Source organism: Centruroides vittatus, unplaced genomic scaffold (assembly GCF_030686945.1).
Source record: "Centruroides vittatus isolate TY-2023 unplaced genomic scaffold, ASM3068694v2 contig_1427, whole genome shotgun sequence".
In the NCBI taxonomy this organism is placed as follows: Eukaryota; Metazoa; Arthropoda; class Arachnida; order Scorpiones; family Buthidae; genus Centruroides; species Centruroides vittatus.
This window is the reverse complement of record NW_027120893.1, coordinates 1,570,083-1,584,986: the sequence shown is the minus strand read 5'-3', so window position 1 is coordinate 1,584,986 and position 14,904 is coordinate 1,570,083. Positions and strand designations below refer to the sequence as shown.

Below are 14,904 nucleotides of genomic sequence, written 5' to 3'. Positions count from 1 at the left end.
TCTTATGAGGTTAATAAAAGATGATGATATACCTATTCGAGAAAGCTTCAACCATAAAATATCATGATCTATTGTATCAAACGCCTTTGACAAATCGATAAATCCAACGTAAAATTTTTTACGTTTCTTCGTCAAAATTAATTGTAAAATTCCAAGAAATATAAATAGATTATAATCAACACCTCTATTCGCTACAAAAGCACCTTGACTAATAGATATAATATGAGATCGCTCGAGCCAGAGTCACAAACGATTAGCCAATAACGTAGAGAAAATTTTCCTAATTACACTAATTAGCGATATTGGACGGTAATTCAAAGGATCGAGACGATCCCCCTTCTTATATATCATTTTTAGGCAGATATTTTTCCAAGTAGTAGGAAAAGAATAATTAGTTATAAAATTATTAAATAAAGATAGCAAATCATTCAAAGCATTAATCGGAAGAAATTTAATCATCTCAGCCTTAATAGCATCTAAGCCAGGGGCTTTATTATTTTTTAGAGAGCGAACTACAGATTGTAATTCGTCAAAAGAAAATTTGTCATCAAGTAATGGGTCCATATTGTCATTAGTACTAATAGACAGTACAGCCAAAGATGGTCCAGAGAAATAAGTTTGCAAATATTCCGACCAATCACAAATAGAAATGTTATTATGCACGAATTTGTTAGTTCTAAATTTATTAACAATCTTCCAAAATTCAGCAGAGTTTTTAATGTGTGATAATTGAAAATTAATCTTATTCCAAAATATTTTCTTTTTGGCCTTACAGAGGGATTTGAAAGTTTTTTCCAAGTTAGAGTAAATAATAAATTGTTGCTTAGATCTTGATCGCCGAAATGATCGTAGAGCACGATTCTTCTCTCTTTTCGATCGTAAACAATCAGCATCAAACCAAGACTTTGCAAATTTTCTTAAACAATCATACTTGACATACATATTACTTTGAATTACAGATTCAAGGATCACGTCAACAAAGGACGAATAAAAAGAAAAAGAATCCAAAAAGAATTCACTTTTAAGATCTACGTATCGGTTGGTAACATTACACAAATACTTATCAATAATTGTATTATGTTATATAATGTGATGTGTTTTTCAGTACAGATTTCAATTATTCTAGAACAATAAAATTAACAGATTAAATAGTTTTGTTGATAATTTCTGTCTCACATTTCATTATTGTTAAAAGTGTTTGTTTGTTACATTGATAATATCATTATTTAGTATATTTATGGACTGGAAATAAAATCTCAAATACAATAAAACCTTGATGTGGACACTCCTGAAATTTCTCTATAAAACTGCATAAAGTTTAATATAAATCAAATTCTACATTGATGGCCATCCCAATTAAATCATGAAGATAGGAGTAGTTTGGCCACTAAAGTTCCATTTATATTCATTTATGTGACAAACAAAACAGGAAACCCAGTATTCCTAAACTCAACTTATTGTTTAAAGCACTTTACACAGAATTGTAGTTTTTTGCTATAGTTTTGGAAGAGTTTGACCCCAACAGATGATAATCAAACAAAATAAATCATTTACACACAACAAATTAAATTTATCTCCATAATTTAGAAGAAAGATAATTACATATTTGTTTAATAATTTTTTACAAATCTGATTTTATTTTAAAAAATCTAACTATGTAAATCAGCAGTCTAAATCAGATACATCACTTGCAACATTCAATGAAGAAAAATATCAATGAGCCTGATATAAAAGCCAGTGTAATTATTAACACTTTCTCCAACACTTGGACACTTCTGGATAGCTAGTGACTTTCATGTAATATTATTCCATGTAATATTATTACATGAAAGTCACTAGCTATCCAGAAGTGTCCAGGTATTGGAGAAAGTATCCAGATTTCTGAATTCTCCTGTTAAAATACAATATTTAAACAAAAGCTTTACTATGATTTCATAAACATATTAATTCTATCTATTAGTACTAAATAATTCTGTTTAATACTGTACTGCATTGTACTTGAATGAACCATATTGCATTTACTGTATGTGTATCCTGTATTTCAATATCTATTATTTAATGCTAATATATTATCTTGTATAAAAGTTTGAATTATTGTATATTGCAAAGGATGTACTGTACAGTATTATGTGAATTTTTAATTTTTTTTAATGTTTTTTGTCTATTTTTATAATCTGTATTGAATTGTTACCATGATTCAGTATGATACTCTAATAACAGTTTTGTTTGTCAATTTTTTCATAACATCACCTAGTTGATCACATTATTTATGTGGCCAGAAATCATATACCTTGAGGGTAACCACATAACTGAGGTTTTATTTTATATAGAAACTGTTTACTACAATATTTGTATTTTTTAAATGATTTTTGTTTAATTACACTTATGTTTATTGAAAGTTCTTTTAAACTAAATAAATTTTTCATTGATTTTTACATTTTGTCTTAATATATTATTAACTATTATAATATGCATGCTTAACCAATTAGGATATTAGGATAGGATATTAAGACAACACTTTTTTAAAATATATTTTTTAAGAGTAGATCATAAATATATAAAATAATTTTATAATTAAATATTTTCTCTTTTAGAGGTCATATTATGGACGAAGTAACAGTAATCCAGATATTATGACTTATGTTGATGCAGACGGTGAAGTTAGTGGAATTATGAATAGAGGTCTTGATCGAACTTCTAGTATGAGAACAGCAAGTGGTCAGGATGGTACATTATATTTAATAACAAAATCACATACACGTAAAATAGTTCATGAAGAATTAGCATTGCAATGGGTGGTATCAAGTGGTGCTGCAAGAGAACTTGCCCTCACAAATGCTTGGTTTTTCTTTGAATTAATGATAAAAAGTATGTGTGAACATTTAGCAACAACAGGCAGATTAGATGTGCCCAGAAAAATGAGATTTAATGAACAATTTTCAGATGATCTTACAACACTGGTAAGATTCATTCCCAGATATATATAATAAATTAATACTAATATTTTTTTAAAGTAAATTTTATTTAACAAAACTAATGGAATAATTAAACTTTATCTGTTGCTCTCAGTAATATGTAACTTTATCGAATAATGTTAAAAATTTTAAAAAAATTAAAAAATTGTTTCACCAATTGAAATTTCTTGATAAAATTTCATATACTTTCATTCAGTAAATTTAATATTAATAAATTAAAATTTCATTGTAAATTTTATAATTTAGTAGTAATTTTATTTTCTCTTTTTACTTAACAATATATGCAAATAAATACAAAAATTTATATAATCTATTTTAACAATAATAAATTGTTAAAATATTGCACTGTTTAATTGATTTTTTAATTGATATTGCAAAAATTGCAGTCCAATCGATTAAAATTGCAAATATATATAAATTTCCATTGACATCCACTGTCTGTCCTTCCTTAATCTCAAGATGAAAGTTGAGAGTAAGGAAGGAAAGAAGAGTTAGATAGATGAAAGTTGAAACCAGATAAGAAAAGCTTAGGAGCCAGAGGCCCCAGTTAATTATATATGAACTTCTGGTTTGGAAGTCACATTATTTCAATTCAGAATTTTCTCCAGAACAGTGTTGGATAGATGACTGGCATGACTCTTTTGTTAATAGGAAAGGTATGATGTACAAGGGCAAGATCTAATAAACTGCAGCCCAGCATTGTGACAATGTTACAATAAATAGTTACTCATATTTTATAATATAATACACAATACATTGAATTACTAGAAAATCTATTAATTTTCTAACAAAATAATAAATTAAAATAATAATAGAATAATAGACTTTTCCAACTTGAAAATTCACTAAATAGTTATGTTGGTGGTTCTAATAAGTTAATTTTGTATTGCATCGGTTAATTTGGTTATTTTATTTCACAGATACAAACATCCTTTGTTATTAATCTAAAAAAGTCAGATTAATGGAGGTTTACATTTGTATATAAACATCATGCTGGAGTAAAGCGATAGCTGGCTGAATACCTGTTACAGGGGAGTTACAAGCTGCCTGTGCTGAAGTCATCCCCAGTCAGTACTATGAGTAACCAGTATGGTTACATCTAAATTAATTGTTCTGGAAGCGACAATCAGACAGAGGTCCAGATAGCATAACTGGCATGCATCTGTTTGTCAAGTGGGAGTTGTAGGTTTGAGTCCCATTTCAGGCTGATTCTTTTCTTCCAGAACCTTCTAAATTAATTATTAAATATTAATTTAATTATAATTGTTAAATTTATGAAGAGATGGCACCTAATGCCTACCTTCAGGCCAAATTATTTAACATTTAATTGTTAAATAGTAGCCTTATTATAGCCCAATGTAATCCAGTAATCATTTGGCATTTTATTTCATTTAAATTAATTGCATTAGAAATTAATTTCATTTTGCATAAATGTTTTTTGCTCTTTTTTAAAAGAGCAGAAAATATTAATACAATATGAAATTAGTGAAAAAATTGTGTATACATTTTCATTGACAGATGGATGAACTTAATTATATATACTAGCAAGTGAGCCCGGCATTGTCCAGGCAAAAATTAAGTACATAAATTAAGATTATTAGATTATTTTGTACTTCTAACCCTTCTATTATATTATATTATAGTATTTGATTTATATAACTACAAAGGTTATCTTATGTAAGTGTGAGGCCACGGATTTTAAAGGAAGTTTAAACGAATGTTAAACCATTTTTTTTCGAAATGTAAACATCCCTGATAGAAAAAAACTCACCTTGCAGAGTATCAGATCAGATGCCACCTTTTTGTATCAACAATCAAGTGGGAAAGTTGACACTTAATCGTCAAAGACTGCAAGTCACCATCAACAATGGACGATCACGTGGCTCATTTCCCATGACAATCGTATAAAAGCGACAGCCACCGGAAGCTCAGGGATCGAAAAGGAAAGTTGTATTTCAGCTTGTATCCATTTTGGTCTCCCATCCCAATCCTGTCCGATAAAACGATGGTAGAAGACATCTAGAACTTCCACGGCTTCCATATTTGAACGATCGTTGCCATCACAACTGAGAGGCGACCTATCCCAGAAGTGCGTTCAATAGTGCCAATTTCAGTCTCCATAAAGCAGACCCGATCCAGTCCAAGGAGAAGACTTCATCCAAGAAGACACTCAACGGCTACAACTCTTCCATACTGCCAATGTTTGCCATATCGACTCTGTACTCCCATGTTGAGGTATAAGTATATTACTGTAAACTCTCTCTGTGAGCTTAGGATTAGAATTAGGTCAATAGGCCAAGCACGCGTCTTGCGAGTTAAATAAAACTTTTTGTCACTCCGCTCAATAGGAGTATAAGTAACCGCATCTAATTGTATGTTTGGTAGAAATTAGCCTCACTAGTAGAATTGTATATATCCTAGCATAGTTATAGAATAAAGTTTTATTTTTGTTAGGTTAACCTGTCAACCTGTCTTATTCGGCAAACAGACACCTATCGGCTTACCCAACGACTCCCCACTCGAAATAGCCATCTGACAACACTGAGGTTGGGTTCCAACAACCCGTGCCGATTAAGTGGTCAGAAGGGATTAATTCCTGGCCCTGGCTTATCTCACATAAGGGTTTATCACACCAAGTGACCAATCTAACGTGTTTTAAATATTCTTTAAATTGTACAGCAGAATAAATAACTTTTAAAATGTGGTGTGATAAACCCTTACATAAGAACATTTGCAGTTATATAAATCAAATACTATGTTATAAGAAATATTAAAACGAAAACCATATAAAGAGTTTGGTTATTTTAGCCTACCATTGTCATGTTTAGCACAATACACGGATGGTACGAAATGGTGCAATTTCATGGTCAAGTAGATACCAATTGAAAATATGATATCTTAAAAAATTTAAGATATATTTTTTTCTAATGTCAGGACTAACAATAGAACAATAGCACTTTCATTCACAGTTGAATATCAAATGGTAATCTGCCAACAAATCAGATTTTGCAAAAAATGGATCAAATATTTAAACTTGGCAACCTCAAAAACCACTTAAATCATATTCTGTGCAGACTGGTAACTTCATATTATGTAATTTTCCTATTTGAATGCCACCATACCAGTGGATCCAATAGGAAGAAGGGACTGTTACAGATGGATGTTGAAGTCAATTTGACCAAAAATAGTCATTGACCTCCTCCTGGAAGAGAGGATGATCAACAACTACTATTTCATAACGGTCTACTGTTAATATCTGAAAAGTGATCCATGTTGGATAGGTTGTGATGGTCCCACACATGATCAAAGTTGCTAACCTTAACGTTTGAAAGACTTCATATAAGACTTATTTAAATAAAAAAAAACTTGTAAAAATGCAAGGATAATTGCTTTTATGTGATCCTGTAAAAAAACTGGTAAAACCAGGTTGAAAACTTAAAGCTCCTCAAAAACATCCAAGTAAAAGAAACTTTTGAAAGTTGTGGCATAAGCATACTGGAAGCAGATTTGACAGTAAGATTCAACATGTGACTAAAGTGCACATTACACCGACTACAACTACAGGAAATTTTGAATGAAGCAATGTTGGTATGATAATAAATAGGAAAAATAAATATTGGCACAGAAAAAGACTTCTAGCTCTACTTTGTGCATTAAAATCGTTGCACATACAGTACATTAATTTGGCTGAATGTTAGAACATCTTAAGCACTATCAGTGAAAGAAGTTTAGGGCAATGGGTTTATGAGTTATTAAAGGGAGATGAAATCAGGAGAGGGAAACCTGGGATGTCCAGGTTTTCTGGTAGTTAAGCATGTCCTTGTAATATTGCATTTATAGAAAAATTATTAGAGTTGGTTTGGTTTATTTTGTTACAGTAACACACAAGAGTGATCATGCATCCCAGAAAGACTTTTATGTAAAGCTGGCAATTTAAGTGTTACTAATGCGAAGAAAACTCTGCGTAGCCAGTCATTAGCAATGTGTGAACCCACGACCGACTACAGGTGTTTGGTGGTTTTATGCACTCTGTTACTGGAGGGTATTTATTGGGCTGCAATTTTAAAAAATTATAGACCTATAAATTGGTACTGTCATCCGTCTGCAATTTGTCATTCCTTAATCTTGAGAATGGAGTTGGATAGATGAAAGCCGAGACCAGACATGAAAATTGTAAGAGAAAGAGGACAAGATTAACTATATACAAACTTCTGATTTGTATTGCAAGTCACATTACTCCAGTTCAAAAATTTTCCCCTGAATGGAGTTAGATAAATGACTGGCACAACTGTATTGCTAACAGGAAAAGTAGGATGTACTGTACAGGGGCAAAACAGTACTACATTCCATGCAGGCAAGTGCTATGTGCTACATGTTGCAGTAATGGCACATATATTTTGCGCTATATCATTGTCGCAGTAATTTAATGAACATAATATATATTTTTAAAAATTATATCCTTTTTTGTAAGAATTATATTTAGTTAATTATTTTGTTAAATTTTTTCCGATACATGGCACTACTGTAAAGCCAGCAATTGAATGTAGAGAGAAATTAATTGATATATAGAAATCCAATCAATAATTTTGGGTGGGATGTACAGGTACAACATTATCTAAGTTTGAAGCATTTAAAAACCTACATGAATAAACTATGAACTTTAAGGAATCAGTCTGATTATTCTGACCTAGAGATTGTGGACAGATGTCTGAGTGGTTAAAAGTGACAGCCATCTGGGGAACTCAGGATTGAATCTGGACAGGTCAAAAAACTCCAGCAGTTTTTCAGGAGTTGGTCTGTCCAGATATGTCGAGGTCCTGTCCCTCGGACCCATAATGAGTTTGCTAAAAAGAAAAAAGACCTCTTAGTGTTCTCAGGGAATAAAGGGTTAAAAAAAATCTAGAGATTATTATACAAAATTTTATTATTTTGTAAAAAACTTAATTGAATAAAAACACTTGTAATTCAATCTCTAAAAATAGAGATGATTGTAAGTATATAAGAGTAAATATAAGTATTGAATTTATAGTATCAAATTTATTAGTGATTCCATTGTAAATTTTTTAAGTGTTAGAATTTTAAATTCTAGAATTAAAGAACAGCATAAAAATAATTTTCATTTCAAGTTTACAACAAAAGTTATCAAGAACTGATTTTATACAATTGTTTTCTATAGTAAATGATATTTGCATGGCTAACACATAATACAATACAAATTTTCAGCATTGCACACATCTAGACATTTGAAATTACACTGGATGAGAATTAGAAAATAAAAAGAAATATAAAGATTGAGATTAACACTGGATGAATCTGAAAAAAATGACAAATTTTATACCTCAAATAATTATTACAGGTATAAGGTGCTTACCTTCAGGTAGCAAACTTTTCAGTTTTTCACAAAGGAATGTTTTTGTCCCGTTTTAGGACAGCTTCGGTTTCTTAAAGTCCAGTACACGGGTCACCGTTTCAACTGAATTCTAACGTTTTTGACATATGAAACAATAATTCAAACTATATTAGAACACAAATGATGTAGAATATGAAAAATAATTTGTATATTAATTTGAATAAATGAAATTTTATTGTGATTTTTAAAATTTTTTGAAAAAATGATTATAATAGTAGTTAATTATAAATTTTTATAGTTTCATAAAATTTATATTGAAAATTTATTTCAATACATAATCAATTTTTATATATTTTTATCTCTTACTATCTTTTCAAATTAAATATATGTTTTACAGGTAACCACAATGACATCAGATATTATAAGCAGATATAACAGAGAAGTAAAGGATATGAAATTTATCCAGGGATTAAACACAAGCTTGGCATTCTTTTTGTATGATTTATTATCCATAATGGATAGAACCTATGTTTTTTCGCTTATTAAGGTATTATATTTAAATTTATACTTTTCATTACAGGTAACATATTTATTAATAAAATATTAAGATTTGTGTTAATATTAGTGAACTGTAATATATTAAAAATAAAACTTAAAAAAAACCCAATATGCTATGGCCTATCAATATAACTATTGATAGGCCATAGCAGTATTATTAAAAGGACAGTTTTGGATAATTGATCACACTTGCTAGTAAAAACATAAAAGGATAAATGCATAAATAAAGTAAAACTATTAATTTTAATTCTAGTACAATAGTAATAAAAAGGTTAAGGCATACAAATTTAATACACATAATTGATAAGCAATAATGAAAAAAGCTGTTTTATTTATTAAAAATAAGGACTAGTTTTTCATTGCCAGCTACAATGTATTGATGAAACTTTGAATTCAAAGTGAAAGTACATAGGGTACGTTCGTTAAGTCAAACGAGTTAAACGAGAATGACATCATCGTTATTCTTGTTTCGTTAGACTTTTCGAACGATTTGTTATAACTAAATGGCTGTTTCTAAAATCGAAGATATGAATGTTGCTAGTGCAGCCTTATCCAAAATATTTTTCTTAGGTTGTTTCGGATGGACAGTTATTTCAATCATTTCACCTTTTAATTCACAATTTAAACACTCGAGTAGATCTAGAAACATCGATATCGTCGGGTGCCATTTTCTTAACGAAGTAAACTAACTCTTTCCTTCATGAGATTTGTTAGAGTTTTGTTTGATACATCATCACCGCGGAGCATGTGCACTGAGCGAGACTACTACTTTTCGAACGATTTGTTACTAACATGTTTAACTCGTTCAACTTAACGAACGTACCCATAGTAAGAATAAAGTACAGTACTCACTTAAAAATTATTTATTACAATTCTTTCTTTTTGATTCTGTAAAATCACTGGTTTGATGATCAAGCAAGATTGCCAGGTGAATTGAAAAATTGCTTCAGGTTGCATTTCTATCATGCCAATGTTGTGACCCATTCATCATGTTTTTCTGTTGTACTATAATAGATAAAACATAAAACTAATATTGATACTGAGATAGCTCATTAGCAGGCCTACAGAAGATTGCTAATAACCGTTATTATGTAAAAAACTTTGTAATTTCTGGAATTAGGGCTCTTCAAAGTTAATTTTAGTTAATTAATTTTGCAGATAATTGATTTTTGGATAATCACTGCTTTACTGTATTAATAAATACAATGTTTTTAATACTGTAATATTTACAATATATTGACATTGTATAATGTGAAAAGTGTTAATTAAATAAAATTTGTTTTGGTAAAATGTACAGCATTTTAATTCTCATCTACAAAATCACCCATTTTAAGTGCAAAAAAAACTCAGTAATATTGAATATATTTATAATAAAATAAATATATTTTATCAGCTTCCAATTTGTCATCAAGGAAATATAATATATTTTAATTAATATAAACTGAATAACATAACTAAAAATAAAGTTTGTCAAGTTTTCTATAAATATTTTTTAAATATGAAATATTAATTTTTAAATATATATATTTACATATAAATTATATATGTAAATGTCTATGTATTATATGAAAGTGAATTTATGGAGTAGATTTTTGTATTACGTTTAATTATGATATATTATAAATAGCTTTTACTTCATGTTTATAACTTAGTTTTATTTATTGTATTTAACAGACTTACTGTAAGCAAATGTCAGCTAAGATATCATCTCTGCCAGATGCTGGGCATCTTATCACTTTAAAACTTGAATTTTTAAGGATTATTTGTAGTCATGAACATTTTGTTACATTAAACTTGCCTTTTGCAACACCAGTTAGTCCCTCACCTGCAACATCTCCATGTCCAAGTGTAGCATCATCAATTTCACAAAGTTCATTTGTATCAACAAGTACTCTTACAGAAAAAGGGAATTTTGCTGAACTTTCTGTGGAGTTTCGTCAGCAACATTTTCTAGTTGGTCTTGTATTGTCAGATCTTGCAACAGTTTTAGAAATTAAGTATGTTTTTTATAATTTCTTAAACTAAAAAATTGTAAGGCCTTTTTTTATAAATTAGTTTCTTTTATTTTATTTTATCAAGTAATCCAGCTGTCCATGCAAAAGCTGTCAATACTATTCGTAATTTGCTAACATGTCATGACTGGGATCCAAGATTTGCTGAACCAGAATATAAAGCACGAGTAGCTGCTCTGTATTTACCACTTATTGGAATTGTTATAGATACTCTCCCTCAATTATATGATTGGCAATCAGAAGCCAAAAGTAAGATTTGATTTTAAAATTAATTTTGAAACTAAAAGTACTGTTAAGGTTTCCTTACTAATAATTTAATGCATTTTGCAATGGTTTTCATATTTTCAAACATCTATTAAAATAATGTCCACTGCTCATGCCAATTAAATTTTTTTTTTTCATTTGCTTTCCGACTATTGGAGTATTTTAAATATTTCAGGTATGCATTTTGGAATAATATTTTATTTATCTATATTATAAAACTGCATTGACATCATTCACTGACTCACACATTAATATTTGATATATTTGAGTAGAAATGATTTCTTAGAAAAAAATAAAATAATTCAGTTGAAAAGGGATGTTTGATACATTATCAAAAATCTGAGATCTTGAAAAAAAAACAAATATTCTAGTGCCAGTAGATATCAAAGTTCAACCTTCATAGAATGTGATAGCATACAAGCAGTTGATGTGTACTAATTTGCTTCATATTATTTTAAATTACAATGTTGTTTTGTTTTGCCATCAAATATTTTTTGTTATGGTAAAATTTTTATTATTTACAATTATTTAATTAATAGCAGGAAAATAATGATGCAAAAATGTTAGGGATGGAACTCCTAGTATTAAATATATATATATGAAGTTAAAATCACACTGTATATGCTTTGAATATTTTGTCTTGTAAATGGAATAGAGATGTAAAAGAAAACATCTCGTTGTATGGAAATCTTGTAGTCCAAGTACTCATAAATAGAAATCACACTATACATTAATTCTGTCATTTATTTATTTAAAAACTTTTACTTTTTGAATAGAATGACACCATGATTGCCTCATTTATACATTAAATTCATAATTGCAAATAACTTCAAAATGAATTTATGGAAACTTTTTATTTACTTTATAGGTCGCTCTTTGTCTTCTAATTCAGATAATACAGATTGGAATTCTATCAATCAGTCTGTTGCAATGGCAATTGCTGGTTCCAATATAAAACATTCAAGTGTTGATTCGTATGATCCTTATCAACAGGTATTAATAAAAATTAATCATTAAATTTCAATTATATGTAGAATATGAAATTAGTCAGAATATCTTTTTAGTAAAGAAAATATTTAGTACACTGGTTAATTTAAAATTTTTTAAATTTATAATGAACATGATTATTAAAAGTATATGTGAATACAGTTAAAATTATTGTTCAATCTACATTTTAGACTCGAAAGTGCCAATTGAAAGAAGATGTAACACGTCATTTGTTATGCTGTTTTCTTTGGGTCATAAAAAATGTTGAAGATAGAGTTTTGAAACATTGGTGGTCAGAATTGGCTCCACATCGAGTGCATCAGTTATTGGAAATTCTTTTTATATGTGTCACAGGATTTGAGTACAAGGTATATTTTAATTGTTATAGATATTACATAATACACTATAATTTATAGTTAACTGTTATTTATAATAATTATTTTAATGCTGATTGCAACTGTATTGTATCATATAAAAATATGATACAATATAGTTACAATTTATATAATCCTATTTTACATGATTTGAAATAATGCATCCTTAAATTACAAATGGTAATAATGAATAAATATCATGTAAAAATTAAAATAATATACTGTATGCTGACACAAGTTCAAAAATAACTCAGAAATTTGACTAATTCAGGAAATAAGATTTCAATAACTAATATTTGTTTGAAGTTGGTTGAAAAGAAATGTTACTTATTACATAATTACAAGTTTACTTTTTTTTCAAATAATACATGTAAATTTTCATTACAATTTTTATGAAATTTCATATTAATTATTTAAAAATAACCTGTAATGTTAATTCATCTGCATAAGCAAATGTAAAATATGTTTTGAGGTTTGGGAATATGTTTTGTAAACATGTAAGTATAGTACACATATTTATATGTTAAATAAAAATTTTTTATTCCATGCAATTTATACAATAGAAAGTTAAAAACAACTATTTTATTATTATTTTATTTTTGTTTAAAGTAATTATTGAAAAATATAATTTACAAAAATTCTTGCCAAAATAAATATAACTTTATTCAGTAACAAGTCGAAAGGCCCGATGCAGGCATCGGGGCATACTAAATTACAAATAAAAATAATAATATACTGAGTATTATACAGTAAAAATATAAAATAATTTATATTGTTAATTTAAATAATAGCTAGGGATACCCCTAGTGGCCATTTTTGGCATACCGCAACAGAAAATGCCCATTTTTTCAGCTTTATATAGTAGATTTTCTACTAGTTTAAAATTTTGTTTTAGTTGTATTAATTTGTAAATTAAATTTCCAAGTAATCATTAGAAATGAAATAAATCAGAATTATTTATATGAAAAATAATACATAAAATCCAATATTCCATCTCGTGAGTAATTCACAGTTTATCAAAAATTAATTGTTAAAAATATTGTCATCTTAACATATTGAGATGTATTGTCTATCAAATATTAGCATTAAAATTTTTGAAATAAACAAGAGTTGAAAACTACATATTTTTTTTTGATATACAGGAAACAAACAGTGAGAATGTTTTTGTTTATAGAAGCAAACAAATATATTTGTTAAATAGTAACACTCAATTTATGTAGTTCAGGAAAGTTCATCATAGGTTCGAAATTTTTGTGAAGTGCTAAAGGACTATGGATGGTGCAAATGGCGAAAAGGAAAGACAGAATACAAAGTTTTTTATCTTTGTTAAGTTGTGTTTATTTTTAAATTTTATTAAAAGTCCCTATGTAATTAATGATTTTTATTACATATTTGATATTTTTATTAACTATTGAATGATTTGTGATTTTTCTGTTTCAGATACAGTTACATGTAATTCAGGAAATTATATATATGACAATTAAAATTAATAAATGTAAAAACCTCTTAACATCAAATAACTTGAATTCAATACTGTAGGGTAAAAGAGAATTAAGAAGATTTTGTCAGCAAAGTCTTAGAAAAACATCTGACATTAAATCACGATTAGAAGATGTAATTTTGGGTCATGCTAGTGCAAGAAGTGAAATGATTATGAGAAGGAAAGGTATTTATTCATATTAATGATGATTATTGATTTTATTAAATTACTAGTTTTAATTTTGATGATTTAAAATTAGAACGAAATCCACCGTCACCTAATCCTTATCAAGGAGATAGACTTCGCTGGAGAAAGGATCAAATGCAATGGAGATATACATCAGAGCAGTCAGAGAGGTAATTTTTTTATTTTAAAAAATATTTAAAATTTCAAACAATAAGAAATGATGAGAAATATTAATTTAAACGAAAAATATTTATAGACCAAAAATAGAAATAGATACAGAAGCTCACATTGAAGGGAATTTATCAACAGAAATTAATATGGTTCTGCTTGACACTTTAGAGCTAATTATTCAAGTTAGTATAAATTTTTTAAAAATATGCTTGTAATATACATATTTTGTAATACATCTTACTTTTTGTTTTTATTTACAGACAGTTTGTCAATCAGATTCCCTACAAGGACTTCTCAGTATTGTCTTGAGAGTTTTGTTACATGCTCTGGGTTGCAACCAAAGCACTATTGTATTGCAGAATATGTTTGCAACTCAACGAAGTTTAGTATTTAAGGTTAATAATTATTTTTTCATAAATTTAATAATATGTTATTTAAAATATAATTCAAAATTATATAATAACATACAGGCAGTCCTCTACTTACGAACTTAATCCGTTTGTAGCGGTTGTTCGCAAGTCGGAAAGTTTGTAACTCGAAAAGATGA

At 28.3% G+C, this 14,904-nt stretch overlaps 1 protein-coding gene across 2 annotated transcripts in view; it reads left to right on the top strand.

Annotated features, from left to right (window-relative positions):
* Zir (Zizimin-related) overlaps positions 1-14,904 on the top strand; it is an 85,798-nt gene that overhangs the window by 51,465 nt on the left and 19,429 nt on the right. The window contains exons 21-30 of one of the 2 annotated variants that reach the window (XM_067262303.1): positions 2,595-2,960; positions 8,723-8,872; positions 10,558-10,880; positions 10,963-11,144; positions 12,052-12,152; positions 12,338-12,514; positions 14,060-14,186; positions 14,260-14,356; positions 14,443-14,539; positions 14,618-14,752. In XM_067262303.1, the coding sequence (XP_067118404.1) occupies positions 2,595-2,960; positions 8,723-8,872; positions 10,558-10,880; positions 10,963-11,144; positions 12,052-12,152; positions 12,338-12,514; positions 14,060-14,186; positions 14,260-14,356; positions 14,443-14,539; positions 14,618-14,752 (1,755 nt within the window). Of the gene's footprint in view, positions 1-2,594; positions 2,961-8,722; positions 8,873-10,557; positions 10,881-10,962; positions 11,145-12,027; positions 12,153-12,337; positions 12,515-14,059; positions 14,187-14,259; positions 14,357-14,442; positions 14,540-14,617; positions 14,753-14,904 lie in introns of both variants that reach the window. The other variant, XM_067262302.1, reaches the window with a different exon arrangement.